Below are 27,076 nucleotides of genomic sequence, written 5' to 3' on the forward strand. Positions count from 1 at the left end.
GGGCTCACTGGGCCCTTCCAGCCCAGGGTACCTTGGCTTAGGGGGTGGGGTTCCCTCTGCCCATCCTCCCCTGAGCCCAGGGCTGGGCTTGCTCTGCACATACACAATAGCAACCGGGATCAGGCTGCCTGGATGAGCTTAGAACATTCTAGAAAGAACCTTGAGCTATGTCAGGTCCAGTGGTGAACAGGCTAACCATGGAACCCTTGCTTCACACAGAATCTTGAGGCTCAGTAACTATTCAGCTTAAGGTGGGGGTGCTTCTGAGTAGGGAACCGCAAGGCTGGCCTGGGGCCCCCCCTGTGAACTCTTGCACCCCCTGGAGGACAGTTTGGAAACTCCTGGTCTCCATCCCTCATGCCCCAGGTGGGGAGACACACACAGAACAGGAGGCTGTTGAGCAGGCCACGTGGTGCGTCCTGGCAGTGGGGAGACCAGAAGTGACCTCCACACCCCAGCCCCCAAACTGAGACTAAATCCTTGTGCTGGGGGGGCCCCCGAGTCCGCCCCTGCCCTCTTCCAGTCCTGGTAACCAGCCACACGTGGCTATGCTTGCCTCACCTCCCAGACTCCTCCTGGCCTTCCCAGCCTCAGCCGGGCTCCTTTGCCTCCACAGGAAAGTGTACTTTGCTCAGTCCCACAAGCCCCCTTTCCACGGGCGTGTGTGTGCAGCCCCTCCTGGCTGCCTGCTTAGCTCCAGCCCCGACGGCCCAACCAAAGGCTTCTTCTATGTGCCCAGTGAGAAAGGTACATGCGGGGAGGCTGCAGTGGGGCCTTGGGAGGCTGGGTCCCGCCTTCCCATACAGATGTGACTCCCTCTGCAGTGCCCAAGGCCCGCCTCTCGGCCACCTTCGGCTTCAACCCCTGTGTGAACACGGGCTGCGGGAAGCCAGCCGTGCGGCCGCTGGTGGATACAGGGGCCATGGTCTTCGTGGTCTTTGGCATTATTGGCATCAACCGCACGCGGCAGGTGGACAACCATGTCATCGGAGACCCGGTACGTGGGCCCACTTTGGGCAGATGTCAAAGGGCCGGACCGCACCAGATCTGCAAACAAGTACCAGCCCAGATGGCCACTGGCCCAGCTCCCCGCACGCCCTCTTGTTCCTCTGACTGCTCACGAGGCCCAGACAGGACCACCACAGGCCCTCGAGGGCACTGTTTCTCTTGAGTGATCAGGGTTGAGCTCTTAGAATCACCCAGGAATCTAGGTACATTGTGGGCCTGAGCTGGTTGCCCTTCACCATGAGGGGCTAGAATGGAGCTAAGGGAGATACAAGCGTGTAAACTCTGCCCCACCCCCCCACCGTCCTCTTCCTGCAGGAGGCCCCTCCCTGCACCCACAGCCCCTGCTGCATGCCTGACTGCGGGGCCCTCCCCTCTGTGTGGGCTCCGCCCCCTGTAGGTGCTTGTGCCCTGTGCTGGGTTCTTGGGTGTTGGAAGGGAGAGAAATTGTTGGAGCCATGGCTAGGTCTGTCTGGCACAGAATGGGTGCTGAGCATGTGGTGAGAAGGACCGTGGGTGTGGTAGGGTCAGAGCTCCTGCCTTGAGAAGTCAGTCCGGCTGGCTATACAGGGTTTCAGACCCAAAGTAGTTCAGGAGCCAGGATAGTCAGAGATCTGTGGGATCAGTCCCGACAGCGAGTCCCCCCGGTGTTCAGAGGAGGGTCGGAGGCGGGGAGGACACACAGCAGTTGAGGCAGGACGGAGATTTGGCTGTGCGGAGCGGGGAGAGACAGCAGGAAGCCCAGGTGAGAGCGTGTGAGCGACACAGCAGGCTCGGGCAGGGCCTCAGGCGACCATGCAGAGGCTCCAGCCTGATGTCTGTGCAGGTGGTGGGGAGCTGTGGAGGTTCTTCCCCCAGGGCGGGGCTCAGGGCTGAGTTCCCAACTCACTGAGCGGCCCACGCCCACTTGTGTCTCCTTGGGAAAGGGCAGTGTCGTCTATGACAGCAGCTTTGATCTCTTCAAAGACATTGGGCACCTGTGTCACCTCTGCAAGACCATCGCGGGGAACTCGGAGCTGGTGAAGCCGGGCGGGGCCCAGTGCCTGCCCTCAGGTGCGCGGGAGAGCCGTTTGTCAGAGGGAGGCCACATCGGGGAGGCCGTGCTGGTGCTCCCAGGGCGGGCAGCCACGAGGACGCCCGTGCCTGGCATGAGTCCTGCACGGCCGCGTCTGAGCTCGAGTTTGTGTCCGCACTGGGGCGAGGGCGCGTGAGTCTTCTAGAGCCGTCTCGTGCGCGGACACGGATTGGTGCAGAGGTGCGCGTGTGTGGGGATGTGTGCAGTACGTGGGCACACCTGCCGGAGCGTGCCAGGCTGGACACAGATAAACACGGCTGAGGTCATGCCAGGGCTCTGCTGAGGGCGCCCCAGGGTGTGCTTTTCTACCCCAGTGGCAAATGACTGTTGTAGGTTACCTCACGGCCCTCTGTCACTGGTGGCAGACACGTTTTAAGGCTGGGAGGTTGGGGGCAGGGCTGTGGCCCTGCCACACGCTCACCCGGGGGGGTGAGTACACATGCCCAGGTGGGATGGGGGGAAGGGGCGCTCTCCAGGTCCCCAGCCCGACCACCTGTCTCCCCTTCTCCCTGCAGGCTACAGCACCTCCTCCTTCCTGCAGATGCTGCATCCGGAATGCAAGGAGCTGCCTGAGCCCAACCTGCTCCCTGGGCAGCTATCACATGGGGCGCTGGGTGTCAAGGAGGGCCGAGTGCAGTGGATCTCCATGGCCTTTGAGTCGGTGAGCTCCCAGCGGCCTCGCCTCACAGTGTGGCCAGATCAGAGGGGCGGCTCTTCAGAGAGGGGGATACTGTGGCCCAAAGAGGTGAAATTACTACCCCCCCACCAGGTCACATGGTTATGAGTGTCGACATCAAGTGTTAAACCTGGCATCTGACCACAGGGCGCTGCCCTTTCCACCATGTAGGCTGTTCCCACCGGCCCAGGCTCTGTGTTGGTTTGTCGCCTCTGGGGTGAGGAGCCAGTGGGGCTGGAGGCTGGCGGAAGTCCCGGACGCTCCCCTCTGCTGCTCTGGGGTGTCGGGTTCTGGGCCACAGACCCAGGCGCTGGGCCTCCCCCAGGAGAGCTTGGAAGCCAGGGGACCAGCCATCCCCACACCTCACTACTTCCTCTCTCATCCTGACCCTCCCTGGACCCCGCCCAAGGAGGGAGGCCCGCGTGCAAGTGCGCTCACACACGCACACGCGCACACGCAAGCACACCTGTCCTGGGCCTCTGCGGGCCCTGTGGCTGTGACACAGGGCTGTGTACCGAGCCCGCTGCAGCCGCCCGTGTGCTGAGACCCAGGGTCCAGTCCCAGCTCTGATCCTGGTGCGCACTGTGTCTCCTTGAGCCAGTCACGGCTCCCCGCCGGCCTCGGGTGCCTCCTCTGAAGATCCCTGCCCTCTGTGTGGCAGTCCCGGGAAGCAGCAGGGCCATCACGTAGAAACGTGGGGGATGAAAACCAGTCCTCGTTCTCTGGCCCCCGGACCTGCTTTCCTTCCCACACCTGCCACTCGCCACAGAAGCAGCCACCCCAAGTCAGGAGGCCCCAGAGCCCCTCCCAGTCCTCCTCCAAGGGAGCCCCAGGCCAATGTAGACACCAATTCAAAGCCCCGGGCCGTTTGTTTTTTTTAGTTGTGGTAAAATATGCATCGTAAAATCGACCATCTTAGCCATTTTTGAAGCACTGTTCAGTAACACTAAGCGTATTTACATTGTTATGCAACCAGCACCACCATCCACCTCCAGAATTCTGTCCCGTGAAGCTCGAACTCCCTTCCGCCCCTCCCCCAGCCCTCGCACCCACTGTTCCACTTCGTGTCTCTGGGAACGTGGCTATTCCGGGCCCCTGAGGTAACTGGAATCTACAACACTGGTCTTTTTGTGTCTGGCTCATTTCATTCAGCATAATGGTCCCCAAATTCACACATGCTCTGGCCTGTGTCAGAATCCCCTCCCTTTCAAAGGCTGAGGCCCTAGATGGTTTGAGAGAGGACGGAATCCCCTCTCGGGCTTGTCCACACCACAGGGTGTCACTTCCAAGCTGACCCCACCAACACTCAGACACACACGTGCGCACAGACACGCCGTGAGCTGGTCTGTGCGCAGGGAGAGCGTGTGTGTGAAGGTCCCGGAGCAGGGTGAGTGCCTGTGTCCCCCGCTGAGCGGCTCCGAGGAGCTGGGGGCTGGAGACGGGCGGGTTGCTGGGCTGTGACAACAGCTCTGATGGGGAGACACCGAGGCCTGCCAGAGCCCAGCAGAGGCCCGTCTCAGGTCTTCCGGGAAGGTTTCCTGGAGGAGACAGAAGCCTTGAAGGGTGATGGGACCTTGCTGTGCGGGCAGAGGGAACAGTGTGTGCACAGGCTGGGACGCAGAGCATGGGGGCTCCGGGAGCTGCTGCTGGTTCTGTTGGAAAGGGATGGGGTCTTTGGTGGCATCAGAACCTGCTGCCCTTGTAAGGCTGACATGGGCACCCAGAGGCCGGTGGGAGGTAACCCTGGACTGGGGCACCCTCCGTGTGCAGGTGGCCAAGGGCCAGCTGTACCTGCCACAGAGCGGACCAGCTGTCACCTGGGAAGAGTGAGTGGGCACTGCCCCCCACCCATCTCACTGGTTCGTGTGCCTCACAGACCACGTACAAGGGCAAGTCCTCCTTCCAGACGTACTCGGACTATCTGCGCTGGGAGAGCTTCCTGCAGCAGCAACTGCAGACCTTCCCCGAGGGCTCGGCCCTGCGCCGAGGATTCCAGACCTGTGAGCACTGGAAACAGATCTTCATGGAGATCATAGGCAAGCGGCAGCCCAGCCCCTCATCCCTTTTAACTCCCCGGACCTGAAGTGGCAGGTGGTAGCAGGTGACCTGGGGCAGGGAGGGCACGGCATGGCCTGTCCGAGCTGCAACTTACCACCTCTGTCCTGGCCAAGAGTCCTGGGGCAACCAGAATGGCCCAGTGGCCAGGAACACCAGTCAGAGGCCAGAGTGTGGGTCTCCTGCTCAGGGGCACCTAGCCCCATTCTTTGCTCCTTAATTTGGCCACCTAAACAGTAACAGTGATCACCATTGTGGCAGCTCTCTGTCATGATGGGCCTTCCCAGGGCCACGCCCCATGCTGAGGGCCTGACCGTGTTCTTTAAACTCCAAAGGAGGGGCGCCTGGGTGGCTCAGTTGTTAAGCGTCTGCCTTTGGCTCAGGTCATGATCTCAGGGTCCTGGGATCGAGTCCCACATCGGGCTCCCTGCTCGGCGGGAAGCCTGCTTCTACCTCTTCCACTCGCCCTGCTTGTGTTCCTTCTCTTGCTGTCTCTCTCTCTTTCAAATAAATAAAATCTTAAATAATAATAATAATAATAAACTCCAAAGGAGGCCTGTGTGGGGTAGGTACTCTTACTGTGTTACAGATGAGGCTCAGGGAGGTTCTGTGGCTTACCCAGAGTGACACGGCTAGCTGTGACAGTGCCCATCCGTGGGATCCCAGTAACCTCTGAATCATGGAGGGGCGGTGGGGGCAGGGGGTTGTTATAGGCAACCCCCCCACAAAACCCAGCTGAGGACCCTCTTCTCTTGCCTTCCAGGGGTGCAGAGTGCACTGTATGGCCTGGCCCTATCCTTGCTCATCTGTGTGGCCGCGGTAGCCGTGTTCACCACCCACGTTCTCCTCCTCCTGCCCGTGCTCCTGAGCATCCTGGGTATGTGGGGGGGGGGGCGGGGGGCAGGCAATAGGCATCAGGCCGTGGGGCCAGGAGTTGGCAGGGGTCCTGCTGGTGGCCTCAGGTCAGGAGGTTCCTCTCCAACCCTAACTGTCACACATCCTTATTGAAGGTTTCCCAGCCACCCCACCCCCACCCCAGGCAGAAAGACCCTCTGTGACGGTCACTCAGAGGACGGTGCCCCACCAACCTGTGTGCTCCCAGAAGGGACCCGGATGTTGCCAGGTGGTAGCTCCTGGCCCAGTGACATGTTGCTGCACCTGTCCCTCTCCCCAAAACCCCTGCTTCTCTCTGGCCCTGGTCCTCCTGGTCCCTCCTGTCACCAGAGGTGGGGGCTCCACTCTAGGGTTCACCCCATCCCCCAGGGGCCCTCTGAGTTCACCCACCATCCCTCCAGGACTGTGTGGGTGAGGCTGGGTCCAAGCTGCCTGCCAGCTGTGCCCTGTCCCCTGCAGGTATCGTCTGCCTCGTGGTGACCATCATGTACTGGAGCGGCTGGGAGATGGGGGCCGTGGAAGCCATCTCCCTGTCCATCCTCGTCGGCTCCTCTGTGGATTACTGCGTCCATCTGGTTGAGGGCTACCTGCTGGCCGGAGAGAACCTGCCCCCCCACCAGGTTGAGGTGAGCGCCCTGCGGCCCTACCCCAATGCATCTCCTGTCCCCGGTGTAGCTGAGGGGCCCCCAAGGCCAGCTGGACACCCCTGGTGCCCAGCTCCCAAGCAGACTGTTCTAGGGGCCGAGGTTTTCGCGGCCAATCTCTATGCCCAGGGGATGTAGGTTCGAAGGCAGCCCCGCCAGAGCAGCGCTGTGGGCCTTGGGCGGGCCCATCCCCCAGCCTGTTTCTCTAGTAAGCATAAGGCCTCGGACCAGATGATGTCCAAGTGCCCTCCCTGCTTCCCTGAGTCCAAGTCTCCTTCTCCAGCCTGGGGAGCAGGGTGGCCCATCCTAGTCATGACTCTGAGGCCACCCCCCCGCCCCAGATCTTTGTGGCTTAGCAACAACATGCTCATATATTCAGTGCCAGGACCACCTCTGGGTCTTGTAAAGTGTTTTGTTTCCTCCTAATTTGGAGTTGTGGTGGTGTGGAAATGTTCATAAATACATAAATTAAATCAGTTATGTTTTTAGCTGCTTTGAGTCCAAAGCAAGAGATCCATTGCCATCAGGGCCATTTCTGAGGACCTACTACTCAAACCAGCAGCAGCCTGGCTGTCCTGAGCCGTTAGGTGCCTGCCTGTGCGCCCCCGGCAGGGAATCCGGTCCTCTTCCCACCGAGCCCGGAGAGTAGGTGCTGTCACCGGCCGCATTTATGGGAGCAGAGTTGGGGGCATCCAGGAGCAGGCTGGCCCAAAGCAGGGAGGGAGCCCACTGGGTGTCGGGCCCCTGGGCCCAGCCTTTGGCCTCTCCTCGCACCCAGGACGCCCACTCGCAGCGCCAGTGGCGGACCCTGGAGGCTGTGCGGCACGTGGGAGTGGCCATCGTGTCCAGCGCCCTCACCACGGTCATCGCCACGGTGCCCCTCTTCTTCTGCATCATTGCCCCGTTTGCCAAGTTCGGCAAGATCGTTGCGCTCAACACAGGCGTGTCCATCCTCTACACGCTCACGGTCAGCACGGCCCTGCTCGGCATCATGGCGCCCGGCTCCTTCACCCGGACCAGGACTTCCTTCCTCAAAGCCCTGGGCGCCGTGCTCCTGGCGGGGGCCCTGGGGCTGGCTGCCTGTCTCGTGCTCCTTCGGAGCGGCTATAAGATCCCCCTGCCCACTGGGGCCTCCCTATAGCCCTGGCACTTGGGTCCTGACTGGCGCACCTTCCTGTCCAGCGGGTGTGGGACGAGGCGCTTGATCTGACCCCAAAGGCACGTTGTTTCCCGGCTCGGCTCTAACTAGTTCTGTCCCCAGGCCTGGGCGGGAAGAGGCACCCCATCGCTCAGTGTGGGAGCAGACGCCCATCTGTGTGGCCCGCACTGCCTTATGACGGCACCCCGCCAGGGCTGGGTGGGAAGCCCGCCGCCACCCCATTCTGCTGGGCTGCCAGCAGGTGTGTCAGGCACCCCCTGAGAGTGGAAGAGTCCAGCCCCCCTCCATGCTGGGTGTCCCTGTGGTCAGGGGGTGTCCCTCTCGTACTGCCTCAGTGCTGGCGACAGCTTTCCCATGTGGGTGTTAAAGGGCCCCCATTCTACAGCTGTGAAAACTGAGGCACCAGGAGGCAAACTGATTGACATGGAGCTGGGGCGGTGGCAGAGCCCAGCTGCCTCCTGAGCCCCATGCCTCCCTCGGGGAATTTGCAGGAAGAGCACAGTGGGTTCAAGGGCAGGGGCCTTGCACGCCCCTACCACCCTCCTCCCCTTCCCCCAACTTTATGGCGGCCAGTGCTGGGTGGTCCTGTGGTCCCTCCCAGGCCTTTCGGTCCTGGCCAGAGAGTACAAGAGACGGGCCTGGGGTTCTGCATGTCCTATCCTGGGCCCCCACACAGCCTTCCTCACTGATCCAAGCCCCCATCTCCCCCACTCGACTCTGGGGGGTGGAACTGGGGGAGGCAGTCCCTGGGTGGGGGGCTGGCTGTGCCTGCCACCAGCTCACAGCAGATGGTTCCTGTTCGAGTGAGATGACACCGCAGACCTCTGCCATTAACACAAGCATCAAAGCATCACTGGCTCCGCCACATTCTTCACATTGTAATAACTAAGCGCTTGCAGGCTGCTCGGCCAGAACCTGGCACAAGGGGTGGGACTGGGCCTGGAAGGAGAGGGAGGTGGGTGGAGGGTGCCAGACTCCCCAGGAACCAAGGTCCCAGAGTGCTCTGCGTGCTCAGGTCGAGGTTGGGGGCCTCAGGTAGCACTATGGGAGTGAGGTTCAGTAGATGCACCTTCTTTTAAGGGGCTCATCTGGCTTGTCAGTTGGGGCAATTTTTTAAAAGATTTTATTTATTTGAGAGAGAGGGAAAGATGAGTGGGGAGAGGGGCAGAGGGAGAAGTAGGCTCCCCCACTGAGCAGGGGGCCTGATGCGGGGCTCAATCCCAGGACCCCAGGAGCATGACCTGAGCCGAAGGCAGACACTTCACCGACTGAGCCACCCAGGCGCCCCAGTTGGGGTATTTTTGAGCACTTCTGGTGTGCCAGGTACTGTTCTTCCTTGGGGCAGACATTGCCCCCCTGGGCATTAGGAAGCCAGACACAGACTGAGCTGGAACTGAGCTCTGAGGGTGGGAAAGACGTCCAGGGTGACCTCCAGGCTAGTTCACCTGGTCATCTGTAGATATTAACCGACGGGCTAGGTCTGCAAGGCAGAGGTGCAACAGTGTGTCCCCACCTAGCGCATGCCGGGGACCGAGTGGGGACTCAGTATTTGTATGGGGAACAGCAGACTTTTGGACCCACCATCTATGCTGAAGCCAGACCCTAAGTAATTCATGGTTCTAGTTACTGTGCCAGATGTTCTTCTCAGGATTTTTATCCATCTGCTGGGGCTGCCAGAACAAAATGCCACCAACTGGGGTGGGGGGATGGTGTGTGCTTAAACAACAAATTTATTCTCTCAGTTCTGGAGGCTGGAAGTCCAAGCTCAAGGTGTTGGCAGGGTGGTTCCTTCTGGAGGTTCTGAGGGAGAATCTGTTCCAGGCCTTTCTCCTGGCTCCTGCTGGTTGCAGGCAGTCCTTGGTGTTCTTGGGCTTACAGACACGTCCCTCCCATCTCTGCCTCCGTCTTCACATGGCCATCTTTTCTCTATGATGTTCACATCCTCTGATCCCTATACAAGGACACTAGTGGTATCGGATCAGGGTCTACCTTAATGGCTCCACTTGATCATCGGCAAAGACCCTGTCTCCAAGTAAGGTCACATTCATAGGTCAGGGTTAGGACTTCACTGTATCTCTGGGGGGGACACGTTTCAACCCAGAACCAGCAGGGCTCAACGTGCATCGGCTCATTTGTTAGCCTTACGGAGTGTGTGCTATCATACCCATTATACAGGCGGGGAAGCCAAGGCTCTAAGAGACTGACTTGGCTAGGTCACACAGCTGGTAACAGAGGAGCCAGACTTTGACCCCAGCCAGTCTGCCCCAACCTTTACAGTTACACAACCTCGGGGAGAATTGTAACAAAGGCTGACAGATGGGTACATTCAAGGTTGGTGGTCAAATCAAGAGGCCTGTTCTTAGAAAATCTGGGATGGAAACCCTTGAATGTGTACAATACTTCACCCTTAAGTACTTTCCCCGTCAGCCTTCTGTGAAACCGGAGCCCTCAGAGGCCCAGCAAAGAGCACTGAGGCTCAGGGACAGGTTGAGCTTGGGACCACACAGCCCTGAAGGGGCTGCTCAGGGGTTCAGGCCGGTGAACCCAGGGCTCCGGCAGCCCTTGTCGGGGGGCCATGATGCAGGGTGGCACCTCTTCCTGTGACTGACGCTGTGGGAGGAACGGGCAAGCTTATGGGAGGACTTCGGGTGGTGGTGGGGGTGACAGAGAGTCAGGTGGCAAGATGACAAGGCACCCCAGAAGCACTTAGAGAAATGACTGTCCCATCCAATAACCTAGTTTTAATGGGGAGGCAAAGTCGTTTGCATATCATTTGCATGCAATCCAAATAATGCCCATTTGTAAAGAAACCCTCACTTAGCCCATTTCCTTTTAAGAAACCGCTCCTCTTCCTTCCCCTTGACCTCTGCTTTTTTTCAGAGTGTTGGGGGGTGTTAAGCAGGCAGCCAGACCTTGGTGTCACTGTCACCTCCCCCCAGGTGACTAGGGCTGCCCCCCCACTACTACTCTGGCATCCCTCATAGCTCTCCAGGGAGCTGGGTTCCCATCTTACAGATGGGCTCCTGGGGCCCGGAGTGGGGAAGGCGGTTTCGGGCAGTACCAGGCTGCTTCTCCTGCCCCGCCCTCTGTGGGTGGCATTCTCAACTTTGGATATTTATTTCCTCATTAAAACTGACCTGTCCTGGTCCCTCAGGCCCTGCGTCTGTCCAGCTGCGGGCCAGTAATGCTCTCCCTTCCCTGGGGGCAGGGCCTGGGGGAAGGCTGGGGGAAGGATGTGGGTGACTGTTTGGGGCCACGCACTCAGCTGTCTACTTGCCTACAAATAAATCGCCCTTTCTCTTGTTTGTGAATATTGACACACAGAGTCCCAGAGGCACTAACTCCCGTGAAAAGAACCTTGACCTTCCTTTGCTACTGATGCACAGCTCATGGTCTTAATGAGCTTTTGCCGAGCGCTAATGAGATGCCCTTCATTAGCTCAGGCACAGCAGTTAGCCTGGGGTCTGCGAAGAGGTGCAGGTATTCAGCAGGCCAAGGAGGGCCACAGGGCACAAGGGGATCCCAGGGGAGAGAGACCCCTGTCACCTGCAAAAGTTCCCTGAGCCCCTGCTTCTCTCCCTCCTTCTCTTGGAGGCCAGGAGATATTAATGAGAGCCAGCTCTTTCGGAGCGCCTACTGCGTCCTGGGTCCTATCCATGCATTCTTGGGAATCCTCACAGCATTCCTCAGAAGGGAATGTTTTTGTTTCTGTTTCACTGCTAAGGGAGATTGAAACTCAGAGACATGAAGTAACTGGCCTGAGCTCCCACAGCTTGTGAGACAGAACCAGGCTTCCCGCCCAAGGCTGTTGGCTCCTGAGTCCATGCTCTCTGTCCCCTACAGCCTCTCAGCAGGTGCCATATTTGACTCCAGGGCCAGCTGATCAGCTTCCCTCAGTTGCTGTGCACCACCTGCGTGCTAATCCTAGAGAAAGGAGCACCCGATCTGGAGTTCAGAGTCCAGTATCCAAGTCTTAGCTCCAGCCCTGCCCCGGGGGCCTTGAACAAGCCACTGAACATGGACTTAATCTGGGAAATGGGGCAGGGGACAAAATTATGTCCAGAGCTCTGATCCATCCACTGCTATGCTGGCAGGATTTGAGTCTCCCGAAGTCAAGCTGCCCCCTGTGCCCACCACCAGTGGCCGTCACCTGTGAGTCTTGTTCTCATTGTTGTTCACATCTCATAAGCAGAAGAATGCCAATTGGAGCGGTGCGTTCATTTGTTCAACAACTTACTTACTGAGCACCTACTATGTGCCAGGAACCGTTCCAGGCCTCAGTGATACAAGGGAATGCAAACACAGACCCAGACCCTGACCTCATGGACCTTACCATTGAGGTGGGACAAAGAACTTTCATAAAAGAACCCCTCAAACATACAACCACAAACCAGAGGGTGGTGAGGGAGAAGAGTGATGCATAAGGGCACAAAGCCATGAGGCCGGGGCTGGCAGAGGGGTCCCTGGAGAAGGATGAGGACCACTTTCCTTGCCTCTGGGGCACTGATCCCACCCAACACAGGCCTTCTGGAGCCAAAGGACAGCCTACTGCAGGCTGATGTAAAGGCATCAAAGAAAGGATTCATTGGATCTCAGAGGGCATAAGGCCAGAGCCTTCTTGGGGCAGCAGACATGGAAAGGGACAACAGGCTGGCCCAGGAGAGAACATCTGGTTCAGAGTGACACAACCCACCAGGTGAATCAAAAGAGAGCCAAGCAAAACACGTGGAGTGGCCCTGTGCACAGGGTTCTCAGGCCAGCCTTGGTTCCTACAAAGAAAGTTTCTCAGGAAGAACTGAGTCTCCTTTGCCCCTTGGAGCCTCTAGAGGAGTTCAGGGATGGTGGTCATACCTGCTCCAGCAGGCTAAATACCATTGCCTTTGGCATTCGAGGCCCAGCAAAGTCCTGTGAAATGCTGGCCACTCTACACGGATGTACAACAGGAGCCCAGCCTCTGGGGGCCGCGGGTCCACACATTGCTGTCCCTGGGGGGTCAGGCTGGCATGGGGCCTAATGTCTTTGCCCAGCTCCGCCCTCCAAGGCTGCTTGGATTTGTCTTAGAGACGAGGTCTGCATCCTGAGACCAGAATGGCAGAGTGTGCCTTCCAGCCACAAAGAGGGGCTCAGGTCCCCCACACCACATCTCCAACAGAGGGGCTCCAAGGGAGCCTCTTCCAGTTCCTTCATCCTTTTCCCAGCCTTCACTGTCTCCTCGTTGGTTTCCCCACCTTTAATCTGTCCCTCATACAAGCCCACTCTTGCCTCTTCTGGTCGCTGCACCTTGACCTTTTTCTTTGAGGATCTTCCCCCATCCCAGACCTGTGGTGCAGATGAAGCTGAGGCAACCCTCCCCCATACACACTCCCCTGATTACCCCCTTACATTACCCCCGTAACCAGGTGTACGTGGCATGTAATCCAGGCCTGGTCAATCAGTGCATTCCATCTTCTGGCCATAGTGATAGGCTGAGGGATGGACGGACCCAAGCCAGTACAATGAATGTCTTCCTGGGGACTTGGTGGAATTATGGCAAAGATAGACTCTCCTTTGACCGATATTTCTAGGTTGTGGGAGGAAATCCTGGAGCCTGCCCAGGAGTGAGGCCGAAACAGAGGAAAGCAGACCGAAGGGTAAAAGTCAAATTTCTGATAACATCACTTAAGCCCCTGGATCCAGCCATGCCTGAAGATAAATGTGCCTAGATTTCTCTCTTAAGCCAATAAGTCCCCTTTTCCTTAAGCCACTTTGAGTAAAGTTCTCTTTCACTTTAAATCAAGAGTCCTAACTAAACAATCTCCCGCAGAAGCTTCAAGTATTTCTATCATTTACGGGTTTAAGCCCCAACTCTTACACATGACATTCAAGGTCCATCGTGATCTGGCCTCAACCCTCTCTTCAGGCTCATCTCCTACAAGGTCCTCCAGCCATCCTAGACTGCTCACCTGCCCCAGATATTCTCCATCTCCATTCTGGACTATGCGCACATGTCCCCCTCTCTTTTCCCCATTAACGCCTGTCAGACTCTGACCTGTCCCTCAAGGCTCAGCTCAGATGCTACCTTCTCCATGAAGGCTTCCTCTTCTCTCTCATGGCTCCTTGTTGGAACACCAAGCTCCATGCTATCATGAGTTGTGTCCACATCTACCTTCCTGGCTGACAATAAGCCCTTGAGAAAGGAAAAATCTGTGCCCACCCCCAGGACTGCCCAAGGAAGCTGGACTCTATCCCAAGGAATGGGAATATAATGAAGGATTTTTTAAAGCAGGAGACCATTTTAGGCTTATCCAATTGGTAAAAATCTAAACATTTGATAACACCCTCTGTTGGCAAGGCTATGGGGAAACAGTTCTTTTATGCATTGCTGGTAGGAGTGTAAACAACCATCATGGAGGGTAATTTGGCAATAGCTATCAAAATCACAACTGCATGATCCTTTTGATTCAGCAAACCCTCTTCTGAGCATTTATCCTGAAGATAAACTTACACTGGTCAAATGTAGACGTTAATCATTGAAGTCTTGTCTGGTATAGCAAAGGACTGGGGGCTCCTAAATGTCCATCAACACAGGGACCAGTGAAATAAATTAGTCCCTTCAGACAATAGGATACTCTGTAGCTATAAGGAACAAGGAAGCTAAGTGCTAGCATAGGAAACATCGTCCAGCTATATGAAACAGGGCGACCATTGCAAAACAGTGTGTAAAATGTGCTAGCTTATGTGTTTAAAAAAAGGGGGATAGTTGAGAGGATATATACTCATTTTGCTTGTGTATGCATAAAGAAACCCTGAAGAAAGCATAGAAAAGCTAAAACATTGGTTACCTGTGGGTTGGGGGGGTTGGGTACCAAGCATATGGCAGACAACAACTGAAGGGAGACTATTTTATAAATTTTCTCACATTCTGGATTTTTTTGAGTACAGGAATGCAGTACCTGGATGATTTTTTTTCAAGCAGAGGGGAGATGTGGCTTTCATTTCCTCCCTAGAGTCCTCACTCTGATTGCAGGGCAGAAGGTGGACTGGAAGAGGGTGGAGTGAGGCAGGGCGAGCAGTGAGGAAGAAGGGGAGGGGCGCACCCCCACACACACCCAGAAAAGGCATCAACAAATATCAGCTGAGGTTGTCTGGACCCAGGCACTGCTGGGAGATGCTCCGGCCAGTGGCAGCCTCCCTGCCTCCTTCTCTAAGCAGAAACATGGGGCAGTCACCTGCTCTGGAGTCAAAGAGTTTAATCAGAGTCTTTGAGGTGATTGGGAGTGTGGCATTGCCTGATGCCTCTCCCTCTCCCCCTTGGAGTTGAGCAGGCAGAGGGAATGCTTGGGAGGGGCAGAACAGGGCGATAAGAAAAGGCTGGGGCTGGGCTCCGTGGCCTTGCCGGTGTGGAATCCTAGAAATCGGGGTTTGTGTCCTCATTCTGCCTCCATTAACTGTGTGAATTTGAGCAAGTCATTTGCTCTATCTTAACCTGTTTGTTCATCCATTAAATAGAATAATCCATGGTGCATGGTTGTTGCATTTTGAATGAGGTAGTATAATGCCAAGGGGCTGGCCATACGATACCTGCTAAACCATCATCACTATCATTGGCATTGTTACAAAACAGATTTCTCCCAACTCAGGGTAGCATTTATGTGCTTAGAGTTGCAAAGCACTTCAATAAACAGGAACTATTTACTCCCCAATTAGTTTTTCTCCAACTGTGGGTGGAATGTGTTTTCTTGTCCCATTGATGCTGGATCTAGCCATAGGGCTTTGAATTGTCTATAGGGATGCTGGCAGGAGTGAAGCAAAGCCTTGAAATATATCTGTCCCAGGGGACTTGCCCTCCGAGCTTCTGCTTCTCCAAGGGAAAGACATGCCCCAGGGAGCCCACTTGCTCCAGAAAGCTGAGAGATTTGTGGAATAGACTTGACCCAAACTGTAGTCTGGAGCCAAACAAAGCTGGTCCTAGCATAGATCACCTGACTCTTCAACTGACACTGCTGATTGTTATTTTAAGCCACTGAGTTTGGGGAGATTTGTTTTGTAGCATTATTGCAACAATAGCTGACTGAATCATTGGCCATGACTTCCAGAATAAAGTTGAAGGTCCTTCAAGTTCTTTTAGGATCTCATTGACAATTTTCTCATTTGTATCTCACTCTACTGCCTCCACTTTGCACCTCAGACCTCAGCCAAACCAAACTTCTTTCAGTCCTGATGCATGTGGTGCAGTGGCTCACCTCTAGCCCCCACACAGACTGTTCTCCCTGCCCAGAACACTCCCCTACTGCACCTTCATAGCTCCTCTCTACCCTTCAGACTCAGCTTCTGCCAGGAAGCCCTCATTAGTGCACCAAGTCTGGGTTGGTTGTCCTGGGACGTGACCCCATAGCCCTTTGGATTGCTTCTGCCTTATATTTTTAGTGACCTTCTACTTGTCTCTCTCTCTCCACAAGGGCATACTCCATGAAGGCAAAAGACAAAATCCTCAGCTCCTGGCATAGAGTATATTCATTGTAAATATTTGTTGACTGAATGAATGTCCTGCCCCTTCAAGCCTCCATCTTCCTACCTGTAAAATGGGAACTATCTCATCAGAACTGGGGCAGAGCGATGCCCTTTCTTTGCTTCACTACAGGGGGATGAATTAACAGGTGCCTTTTACTCTCCAGCAACTCTGCATCCCTCTTTGCCTTCACCTCCTCCCCCACCTCTTGTCAAAGGGACTGGAGGTGAAGGACATGGTTTCTCAGCAGATCAGTGGAGTCTTTGTTCTGCACAAGCCTACCTGACGGAGATGCTGCTTGTACTTATCTGGCTTGTGTGGGGAGAGGAGAAGGGCTTCTGACCAGGCTGTCCCCAGACTATCACTCCACTCTGCCTCCCAGAGTGCCTTCAGGGCAGATCTGCCTTGCCTTGGTGAGAACAGGCAGAAATCTGCAGGGTAAGCGAGAGAGGAGGGGTGAAGGGAAGCTGACATGTAACTGAGTCCTTTCCACATGCCTTGAAATCACTTCATCCCCCCTACCCTCCCTGAAAGGAGGATTGTATCCCCATTTTTCTTTTTTTTTTTCAAAGATTTTATTTATTTATTTGACAGAGAGAGACACAGCGAGAGAGGGAACACAAGCAGGGGGAGTGGGAGAGAGAGAAGCAGGCTTCCCGCAGAGCAGGGAGCCCGATGCGGGGCTCGATCCCAGGACCCTGGGATCATGACCTGAGCCGAAGGCAGACGCTTCATGACTGAGCCACCCAGGCGCCCCTGTATCCCCATTTTTCAAAGAAGACAGTGAGTCACCCATCTTCACCCAGTGGTGGGATTCTAACCCAGGCTGTCTGACTGCAAGGTCAGTTTCTACTGCATACAACTGCCTCCACACCGAGCAATGATCTGGTATACGTCAGTGGTACAGGTAGCGTCAAAGGGGACAGAGAGCATCGATGACATTATTACAATAAAAAGAGAGACGCCCTAAAGTGTGTACAGCACTACGCAACTCACAAGCCGCCGTCTCACCAGTTTCTCCTAGCTTTGCCAAGCAGTCCTATTACCACTCCATTTTACAGAGGAGAAAACTGAGGCTCAGCAAGGTGAAGTGATTTCTCCCAAGATCCCACAGCAAATAGCGAGGCTGAGGCAAGACTCCTCCCACCTTGTCCCCTGGATCACTGAATTCCAGAGGTCTCACTCAGGGACTCTGGGGCCCTTGCCCAGGGGCACCTTGGGACATGTCCTTCCCCCATGGTGTGGTAATCACACCATCAGGCTGCCTGGATTCCACCTATAACTGTGCAACCTTGTGAAAGTCACATGAGCTCTCTGAGTCTCAATATACCAGTTATCTATTGCTGCCTAACAAACCACTTCAAAAACGTGTGGCTTAAAATAGCAGCCATTTATTTAGCTCATGGTTCTGTAAACTAATTAAATTAGGCTGGGCTCATCTGGGTGGTTCTTCCGATCCTAGAGGCTCCCTCCTGCGTCTGCCAGTCAGCTGTAGGTTAGCTGAGTGGTTTTGCTTTGGGGGCTTGCCTGACTGTCAGGCTGGAGGAATAGGGGTCACGAGGCCATATGTCACTCACCAGACTTGTTCACAAGGCAGTGTCATGGTTCCTGGAGAATGAGTGGGAGCACACAAGGCCTCCTATTATGGCTTGAATTGTGTTCAGCCCTCTTGTTACTGGTTGAATCCCAGAAGATGGATTATCAAGCTTTGTTTTAGAAAAAGAGAGGAAGCACGGGTAGAGGGGAGAGAAAGGACACATACATTTACCAACCCCAAAATGCAATTTATAAAATGAAAATCTGGTGTGACATTCAACTAAATTAACAATTTATAGATAATTCACTATGCTTATACCATTAAGCAAATGCGCTTTAAATTGATTTCAAATTAGTGGGCTAATGATTTCCCCCAGGTCCAGTCTCTGCCAGCCCCCCAGTGCAGTGTTTTTAATAAGAGGTAGGTGTGCAATAATGGCCTCTTTATTCCATAATTGAAGCCATAATTGAACTTGAGGTCATATCCAAGGGCCCTATTGATCTACATAGAGAGGGAAAGTGCTGACAGTGACCATCTTCAGGCCAGAGGGGTGGGGTGGGCCAGGGGAGAATTCTGCAGCCGTGGCAAATTTGGAGATCACTTTTTGTATGACCTGCAGGTAGTCTTGATGGCTGATGAAGAAGTTAAATAACCTTGAGACAGGCAGAGCTCTTAATCCCAGTCCTGCAGGGACTCCCTAAAGGCATGTCAAGGAACTATGTAATTCCCAGGACCCCAGGGTGAACACTGAACCCTCTCTTGTCCCACCATGCTTACCTGACCCCCAACTCCCTAGGACAGAGGGATCCAAGTCAAGGTACACCACAAATGTGTTCTACTATCCTTCCTCATCCTAAATTCCAAGTCCTTTAACCCTCAGCTCAGCCAAGAACTTCTCCAACCTCAGCTCAAAAAGGCAGGGTGGAAGGTCTTTGGTTCTTGTTGGCATAACTCTGATTGTTTCCATTTCATAAACACAAACCATTACCCCTCTCTATTGCTGCCTTTAAAGCGTCTGTAAGAAACTTTAGCTCCATTTCAAGAGAACATGGGAATCTTGTTTTATTTTTCACCAGCCATTTTGGCTCTTCTGAACCCAGAGATCTTTTTTTCCAAAGGGTATGACAGACAAAAGGAAGTGGGAGGGGAAGCAGAGAGGGAAAGCGAGAGGTCCAGAGGAAAGGAGTGAGAAGAATGACAGAGACCTAGTGTTAAAAAAGGAGAGCATAGAGCAAATGAGAGAGAGAAATTTTACAGAGGAGTAAATGTGTAATGGAAAATCTCATGACCCCAAGGTCAGGGAGAACAGCCAGGTTGGTGAGGCAGACTGTGAGCACTGGGTCTCCTAATGAATGGATCAATGTTTAGGACAATCTATAAAATACTCCACGTGTGCCCTTGAGATTGTTGAGCTGTCTATAATACAGTTCAAATTTGAATCTTAAAATTATCTAAACATTGGGGCACGTGGGTGGCTCAGTCGGTTAAGCAGCTGCCTTCAGCTCAGGTCATGATCCCAGGGTCCTGGGATGGAGTCCCGCATCGGGCTCCCTGCTCAGCAGGGAGTCTGCTTCTCCCTCTCCTTCTGCCTGCCACTCCCCATGCTTGTGTTCTCTCGCTCGTTATCTCGCTCTCTGTCAAATAAATAAAATCTTTAAAAAAATTATCTAAACATTGTATACTAGCAGTAGATACAGTGCTCCCAAATTTCATAAAATCTGGAGAAAGACAAGAATGGGAAACAACAAAGGAGGAAGAGCTTGCTATTTTCCCTGTTACCCATCCCCATCCCATTCTTGGAACATAAAACTCCTTGCAGATTTTTAACTGACCTTTGAGTGTGTGGAACTCCCAAGATTCCTCCATTGCACGGGGTAGGGGTGGGGTGGGGGGGGTGTAATACCATGCTTCTAGCTCTTGACCGGATTCTTCTCTCAGACATGTTGTACCTGGGGTGTGGAGGAAGAAGAAGATTATTCATTCTAAGCTCTGCATCATCTCATTCTCATTTCATTACAGGGATCAGTCATGGTGATAATCAAAGAGAAGAAAGGTCTGAGAGAAGAATGTCTCTGGTTTCTATGAAGAGATTAGTAGGGAATAGTCATTGAATCAATATTGATTAATAAAATTTTCCAGAAAAAATCTAAACCCACACTATTTAAACAGAGTCTTCCCTGGAACATCTTCTCTGTTGATCAAAAGAATGAAGAAAGGCAAAATCAGAAAGGAGAAATTCTTTTTTTTTTTTTTAAATGACTGTGAATTGATAGAACCACTTTAGAAACATATGTATATACCATGATCAACAATTTCACTCCTGGGTATAAACCCAACATAAATGGGTTCTTTGTCCATCAGAAGGCATACACAAGATTGTTCATAGCTTTATTCATAACAGCCTCAAACTGGAAACAACTCAAATGTCCATCAACAGTAGAATGGATCAATAAACTGTAGTTTATTCACACAAAAGAGTATTATACAGAAATAAAAAAGAATGAACTACTGATATGCAGTGACATGGATGAATCTCAAGGCATAATGTTGAATGAAAGAAGTCAGACACAGAAGAGTGAATACATTTATGTGAAGTTCCAGAACAAGAAAAACTAATCTATGGTGACAGATGTCAGAAAAAGGGTTACTCTTGGTGGGAGGCAGCACAAGGAGGTGGTGCTGAAAAATGTTATGTATTTTTATCTAGATAGTGGTTACACACACATACACACACACTTTTAAGCTGTATACTTAAGATCTGTGTGCTTTATACAAGTTTTTCCTTAAAATGACTAATAAATATTTTTAAATGTTCATTCCACTCCATCAGCCCCAAATTTAAACTATCATCTGTCATTCACTTCTCGAGGGCCATGAAATTCACAGAGCTTGTGCTTTATTTTCCATCTTGAGGGAAATGGAAGCATACCTGCCCATTGTGCAAATGAGGATAATGAGGCATGGGATCTTCGGGCAGAGGCTCTGCTGCAGAACACCCAGTGTAAGGCTGAACTGACAGGTGTCATGGTGAGTGCAGCTGTGAACCGCGAACTGTGGCACCTCTGTCCTTCCTCATGGCATTATTGATGTGGTTCACAATGCCTGAGGCTGGACATGCCCCTTGGAGCTGCCAAAAAGTTCTCATCATGCCATAGCCCTGCCACTCTCCTTAGAGCAGAATAGGATGGCTGTCGCAGCAGCTCCTGGATTAACTTCAAGAGATGCCAAATTAGAATTGAATTATAGTTCAGCCTTGTGATTTCCAACAGCTATCACTGCAGTGACCTAACCATGGCAGGACTTGGTGACCACACGCCACGGGTAGCTCTCAGAAGCTATTTCAGCACCTCGGACAGAGGTGCCACCACGCCGTGAAGCCCAGGTGCCTAGCTGATTCTATTATTTCAGCACCAGGGACAGCGACTCACGCATTAAATGGGTTGGGAAATAGACTGGTCTGGCAAAACGTTATTTGCAGAGAGCAATCTTCCCACAGTTTGCTATTTACACACAACGCTACTGCTTCCAGTTTTGTATAACAAATTAAATTCTGACAGCATTAAAAATGTATGTGTGATGAGAAGATTGGTTTGGAAAACACCCAACATTTACCTCTCTTCCACCTCCTCCTCCTTTCTCCAATCCAGATGTTTCCCAAGGGACCTGCACTTCAGGGAATGCCCAGGTAAATGGGGTTTCTCATATGTAGAATTGTCAGTGGAGCACATGAATAGAAGAACAGAACCCCTGGGACCCAACTTATTTTCCCCTCTGAAACCTAGATGCAAGAATAACTTCTTCTCTGAGAGAGTGAAATGCAAGGTCATTTAGAAATCTTTCCTTTAACATATGTGCACAATCCATTCGTTCATTCAGTTAATATTTATTGGGAGCCTAGTGTGTGCCAGGCCTTGTGCTAAACACTGGAGATAAAATGGTGAGCCAAATAAATTCCCTGCTCTCGTGAGCGTACAGTCTAGTGGGAAGAAAAGGCAGTAAACACATAAATATATCAATAACGAGGATAATTTCAGTTTGTTGTAAGTTCTATGAAGAAAATAAGTAGAGAAATGGGCTGTATGGTGACTCATTAGGAGAGTCAAGGAAGGCTGCTCTACAGAGCTGTTGTATGCGTTGAGTTTTGAACAATGAGAAGGAGCCAGACTTGTGACGAACTGGCAGAAATGCATTCTAGGAAAAGGGTGCCACAGCTGCATAGATGCTGAGGTGGGAACAAATGTGGCAGGTTCAAAGGTTGAAAAGGAGTCCAGTGCGGATGGAGTATAGTGCATGAGGTGAAGACATGGCGGAAATAAGGTTGGAGAAGTAGGAAGGAACCCGACCACATGGGCTTTGTGGGTCATATAAGACATTTGGATCTTAAGCATGGGAGTGATCTGATTTATGTTTAAAATAACCTGCTGGGGCGCCTGGGTGGCTCAGTCGTTAAGTGTCTGCCTTCGGCTCAGGTCATGATCCCAGGGTCCTGGGATCGAGCCCCACATTGGGCTCCCTGCTCCGCGGGGAGCCTGCTGCTCCCTCTCCCGCTCCCCCTGCTTGTGTTCCCTCTCTCGCTGTGTCTCTCTCTGTCAAATAAATAAATAAAATCTTTTAAAAAATAAAAATAAAAATAGAATAAAATAACCTGCTTTTTTAGCTGCTATGTAGAGAATGGACTTGGGGGGTAGGAGAGGAAGTTGGCAGACCAAGTTAGGCTGTTTCAATGGCCCACTGAGAGACAATGGTGATGATAACCCCCTCTCACCTCCAACCACAAGCAATTTTATCTCCAAAATTAAGGATGCACTTCTCTGAGCCATCCATGCTCCCTTTCTCCAATCCCTCTTATAACCAGTGCCACACACTGTTTATTGTGAGATATTATGAGAGAACATGCACAGGGTCACATATTATGGTTTATTTACTATTGAAAGAAGGAATAAATGGTGGCTTCAGAGCCATCTCACGTCTCATCTAGAAATAGAATCTATTGCCTCTTTGATGCCAGTTTTTCTCACTCTTTCAATTCATGGGTTGCCCCTTGGGGAGGAAGGACATGCAGAGCACTTAATCCACTCCTCGTGGCTCATTATCTGAGAAATAGCCTCATCAAGCCAGTGGGAATTGTAGGCTCATGCTGATGAGATGCCAATGGGGGATACTATACACTATTAATTATGCAGTGAACAAAAGCATCAACATATATGATATTTAAAGCATTAATGTAACAGGGATATTACTTCCCAGACCAGCCAGAGGACCCAGGAAGACCACAAATGCATAGTGCACAAGTCCATGCTCTACCCAGTTAAGCTTGCCAGCCATAAGAGCCTTGGGAATTTACATCCAATATGACCACCAGGAAAGGAGCAAACTGAGCAATGAGGGGAAAAATGAAGATCACTTGACTTAGCATCAGGGCCTCTGGCACTTGGTCTCATCTCACTCAATAACTCACTTGAGAATGTCAGGCAGATCCTTTCCTTTCCCTGGGCCTCATTTTTCTCAACTGTAAAATGAGGGGTTTGTTTGAACCTCATGGTTTTCTAGCTCAAAAAGTCTCTAAATCTGTAATGGCCCTAGGACCTTAATTTCCCACATTCTTTTGAATCTATTCTTGTACTCCCCAAATCCCAAAAAAGTATGGAAAACATGTAATATTATGTCCATTTTTCAGGATGGGAAAACTGAGGACTCGAGATCCCAAGTACTATTCACACATTTACCAACTGAATGAGAGAGGGCTTAGATGCAATTACAACTCACTCAGGTAAATCCCAACTCTTCCAGATGGAGTTGACAGCAGTGCATTCTGCAGGCCTCACTCCAGACATCCCCTTCCCCTTCTCCCAGCCCCTTCAAGCCCCTGCAGTATCCTGCAACCTCCCTGGTCATACCCAGGAGGGGTACATAGGCACAAAGATGCCTGTGCTCCCTGCAGCCTCTGGGTATACATTGCTACTTCAGTTTCAAGGCCACTGGCAAATTCCATCATGGCCAGGCCCTTCCACTTGGCTCATAATTGGAATATGTCAGCTCATTAGCATGGGGAAAGGGAGGAAGACACCCTGGGCTATATTCACCCATCCTGATTTAATAGGTGTTCCCTTTGTAGCTCCAGGCCTTGGAGAAATCTGTGCCCCACCTGTGTGTGCCTGTGTTTGTTATGGAAATTACCACTCGCCCATACATACAAATCTGCAAGAGAGCCTCTTGTCATTTTTAATAGTTCCACAGGCTGCACTGAGAGAAGGCTGGGCAGAGCTGAGGTTATTTGGGAGGTGAGGGATCTCCATCTTTGTGTTAACATTAGAGGAATCTTGACCACCCAAAGAGCTCATGTAATAGGTTCCAGTCATCAAGAGCTTGCAGTGTGCCCAGGACTGTGCTCAGGGTTTCCCATGTGTCATCCCATTTAAACTTCCCATAACTCTATGATCTCCACATCTCCATGATTCTTGGATTTTGGGGGGGATAAAATCATGGTGAAAGGAGTGGAAGGAATGGGGATGATATACTCCATGGGAGGTGGAAACTCTCCAGAGCAGTCTCCCACTATTTCTCTCCTGGAAGATGTTCTGCCTCCCTCTCAAGGAAGTTTCTCCCCCACAGAATGAGACTTGGGCTCAAAATCTTGGCTCTTTCACTACTTTTGTGGTACAATCATCCCTCTCTCCCTTGATTTATTGTTAAGAATTCTTTCAGTTGTGCCAGAAACATGAAAATCCTGGGCAAGACCTGGATGGGGGCATGACTCTACCCAGAGGCTCAAGCAATGTTGTTAGACCTCTGTCTCTTTCCAACTCTCAGCTCTGCCTGTGTAAGCTTGGAATCATTCTGCAGGTAGACTTGCCCCAACCAGTAGCCAACAGGGTCACCATAGGTCCAAAATTCCATACTCCCAGACAAGAAGAACACCATTACTGACAACCACACTAAGACTAAGTATATGTAGGATGTATTTTTCCATTCACGGCCCCGACAATATGTCCCATCCCACATGTTCTTTTACAGTGTAACATTGACTCCTTCCATCTCAAGGGCGAGTGTATGTCCCTTCCCATTGAATCTGGGCAGACTTTGTGGCTGCTTCAACCACTACAATATGGCAAAAGTAATGCTTTCCCTATTTCCAGGTCCAGCCCTTAGAAACTGGCATCTTCCAGGGCACCTGGGTGGCCCAGTCGGTTAAGCATCTGCCTTTGGCTCAGGTCAGGATCCCAGGGTCCTGGGATCGAGTCCGGCATCAGGCTTGCTGCTCAGCAGGGAGTCTGTTTCTCCCTCTCCCTCTGCCTCTTCCCTGGCTTGTTTGCATGCTCTCTCTCTCTCAAATAAATAAGTAAAATCTTTTTAAAAAAAGGAAAAAAGAAACTGGTAGCTTCCATTCTTTGCCTCTTGAGACAGTCACCTCTGAAGCTCTGGGCCCCCATTTAAGAAGTTCAAGGCCACCATGTTGTGAAGAAGCCCAGGGCACATAGAGAGGCCAAGGGCAGATGTTCTGAATTGACAGTTCCAGGGGAGGTTGAAGTGGACAACCAACACCACTACCAGATATGTGAGTGACATTGCCTCAAGATGATTCCTGCCCCTAGAAAGTCCTCCTTGGTAAAGCCCCAAATATCATGTACACAAAGACAAGCTATCCCTGCTCCGTCCTTCCCCAATTCCTGACCCACAGAATCTGTGATCATAATAAAATGGTTGTTTTAAACAACTAAGTCTAGGTATATTGTGTTATGTAGTAAAAGATACTTAGAACTGTGTGTGTGCATGTGCGTGTGTGTGTGTGTATGGGCGGGTGGTGTTGGAGAGGTTGTTTCCCATAGGAATTAGAAGGCAGATGGATAAGCACATCAGACAAACAAGCACTATATCTAACACTTGAAGAACTGCCCATGGGGCCCACCATTTCTAAATGTACCGGGTTTCACTACTGGCAGGAGTGATTGTGTGAAAAAGACAATGTACAAGTTGGTCTGTTCCAGGTGTTGGGCCTCACATTGCCCAATTAGCCTGGCAGAGTGTCAAAGCACTTAGTAACCTCTTCTTCTAGCCAGTGAGCTGGCCGCTCCTCTAAACAAAGTGTCTCTAAGCAGGGTCTCTAAACTGCCCAAGTCCAGGGTTTACCACTCACCTCCTTTTCCTGATAAATGGTGCCCACCCCCCAACGTCATGTCAGTGGCATTGACCTTGAGGTCCCTGTCCCTTCACCCACCAAACCCATGCCAGTCATTCTCACAGCCCCTCCAGCCCCTTCCTGGGCTCTTTTCACCGTCCCCCCCCCCACCCCGCTCCCCCTACAGCTTCCTCTACAGCCTCCTGGATTCTGACTCAGGAACACTCTCTAAATTCTGCCCCTCTTTTTTTTTTTTTTTAAAGATGTTATTTATTTGACAGAGAAAGACACAGCGAGAGAGGGAACACAAGCAGGGGGAGTGGGGGAGGGAGAAACAGGCTTCCCGCTGAGCAGGGAGCCCGACACGGGGCTCAATCCCAGGACCCTGGGACCATGACCTGAGCGGAAGGCAGACGCCTAATGACTGAGCCACCCAGGCAACCCATGCTCCTCTTTTTTTGTTTTGTTTTGTTTTTGTGCTTATTCCTTCCTTCGAGGCTTTGCAAAACTGCCCTGTCTCTCAGGTTTTTCTCTCCCCTTTTCTGAATGCTTAGATACTCAAGAAGTCCCCAGTTTCTTCATCCTCTACTTCCCAGAGTCATCAATCCACAGGACAAAGTAGAACTGCCTTCCCCCAGGTACCCAGCATTCAGGCTAAGAGTGTGGCCTCTAAGCCAGCTTGGCTCTAACTCCTGGCTGTGTGTTCCCTGGCACCTTAGTCTCACTGTCTCATTGTCCTGCCTATGAAAGAGAGATGACAATAGCCTCCACCTTGTGGAGTTGATGCGAGGATTAAACAAGATAACCCAGGTAAAGGACTCTGCAACTTGTTCCTATTAATTGAAAAGAGACAAGGGCTCTCAAACTCCTTGTTTAAATATGAATTCCAACAGTGCCAGATTTGTTCATGCTCATTCATGCAGGAGAAGAGACAGTGCCCATCACCCTCCTCTGGTTTCACAAAGACAACTCACAGGTTTGCCTTCCAGAAAACAGATATATCACCAGGGTAATAAATTATTAAGTAAGACAATCAATCAGAATTATGAGGGGGTTTCTTTAAGAGTGAAAACTGTTTACTAAGGAGTATTGCAACCATATCCGAAGTCAGGGTGCCATATAAAACTCTTCTGTTCGAAATAACATTTGCAAGGATGGATTTTTCATGCAGACTAGAATCTGCTTTCCTGTAGCTGCAGGGAAAGTGGAGACTTTTTTTTTTTTTTTTTTTTTTACTTCTTATCTTGCTGAGATTTCTTTCCAGCAGTTACAAGGACCTATAGTTTCAAGACCCAATATTGGAATTCTATTAGTCAGCACAGAAGGGAAAAAAAGCAGTCTCGAGGAGGTCAAAACTTACAATATAAAAGAGAAAAAAGCAGAATAGTGTTGTTAAATGAAATGTGGGCTATTTGATAATTCTTATT

The 27,076-nt window shown here is 51.9% G+C and overlaps 1 protein-coding gene across 1 annotated transcript in view; it reads left to right on the plus strand.

Moving 5' to 3' along the window:
- Window positions 1-7,490, plus strand: part of DISP3 (dispatched RND transporter family member 3) — a 29,678-nt gene extending 22,188 nt beyond the window's left edge. The window contains 8 exon segments of the mRNA XM_021683431.2: window positions 617-747; window positions 825-997; window positions 1,932-2,058; window positions 2,596-2,741; window positions 4,633-4,792; window positions 5,575-5,688; window positions 6,165-6,331; window positions 7,128-7,490. Of these exon segments, the coding sequence (XP_021539106.2) occupies window positions 617-747; window positions 825-997; window positions 1,932-2,058; window positions 2,596-2,741; window positions 4,633-4,792; window positions 5,575-5,688; window positions 6,165-6,331; window positions 7,128-7,490 (1,381 nt within the window).
- The last annotated feature ends 19,586 nt before the right edge of the window (window positions 7,491-27,076 follow it).

The sequence above is a fragment of the Neomonachus schauinslandi genome, chromosome 4 (genome assembly GCF_002201575.2).
Source record: "Neomonachus schauinslandi chromosome 4, ASM220157v2, whole genome shotgun sequence".
In the NCBI taxonomy this organism is placed as follows: Eukaryota; Metazoa; Chordata; class Mammalia; order Carnivora; family Phocidae; genus Neomonachus; species Neomonachus schauinslandi.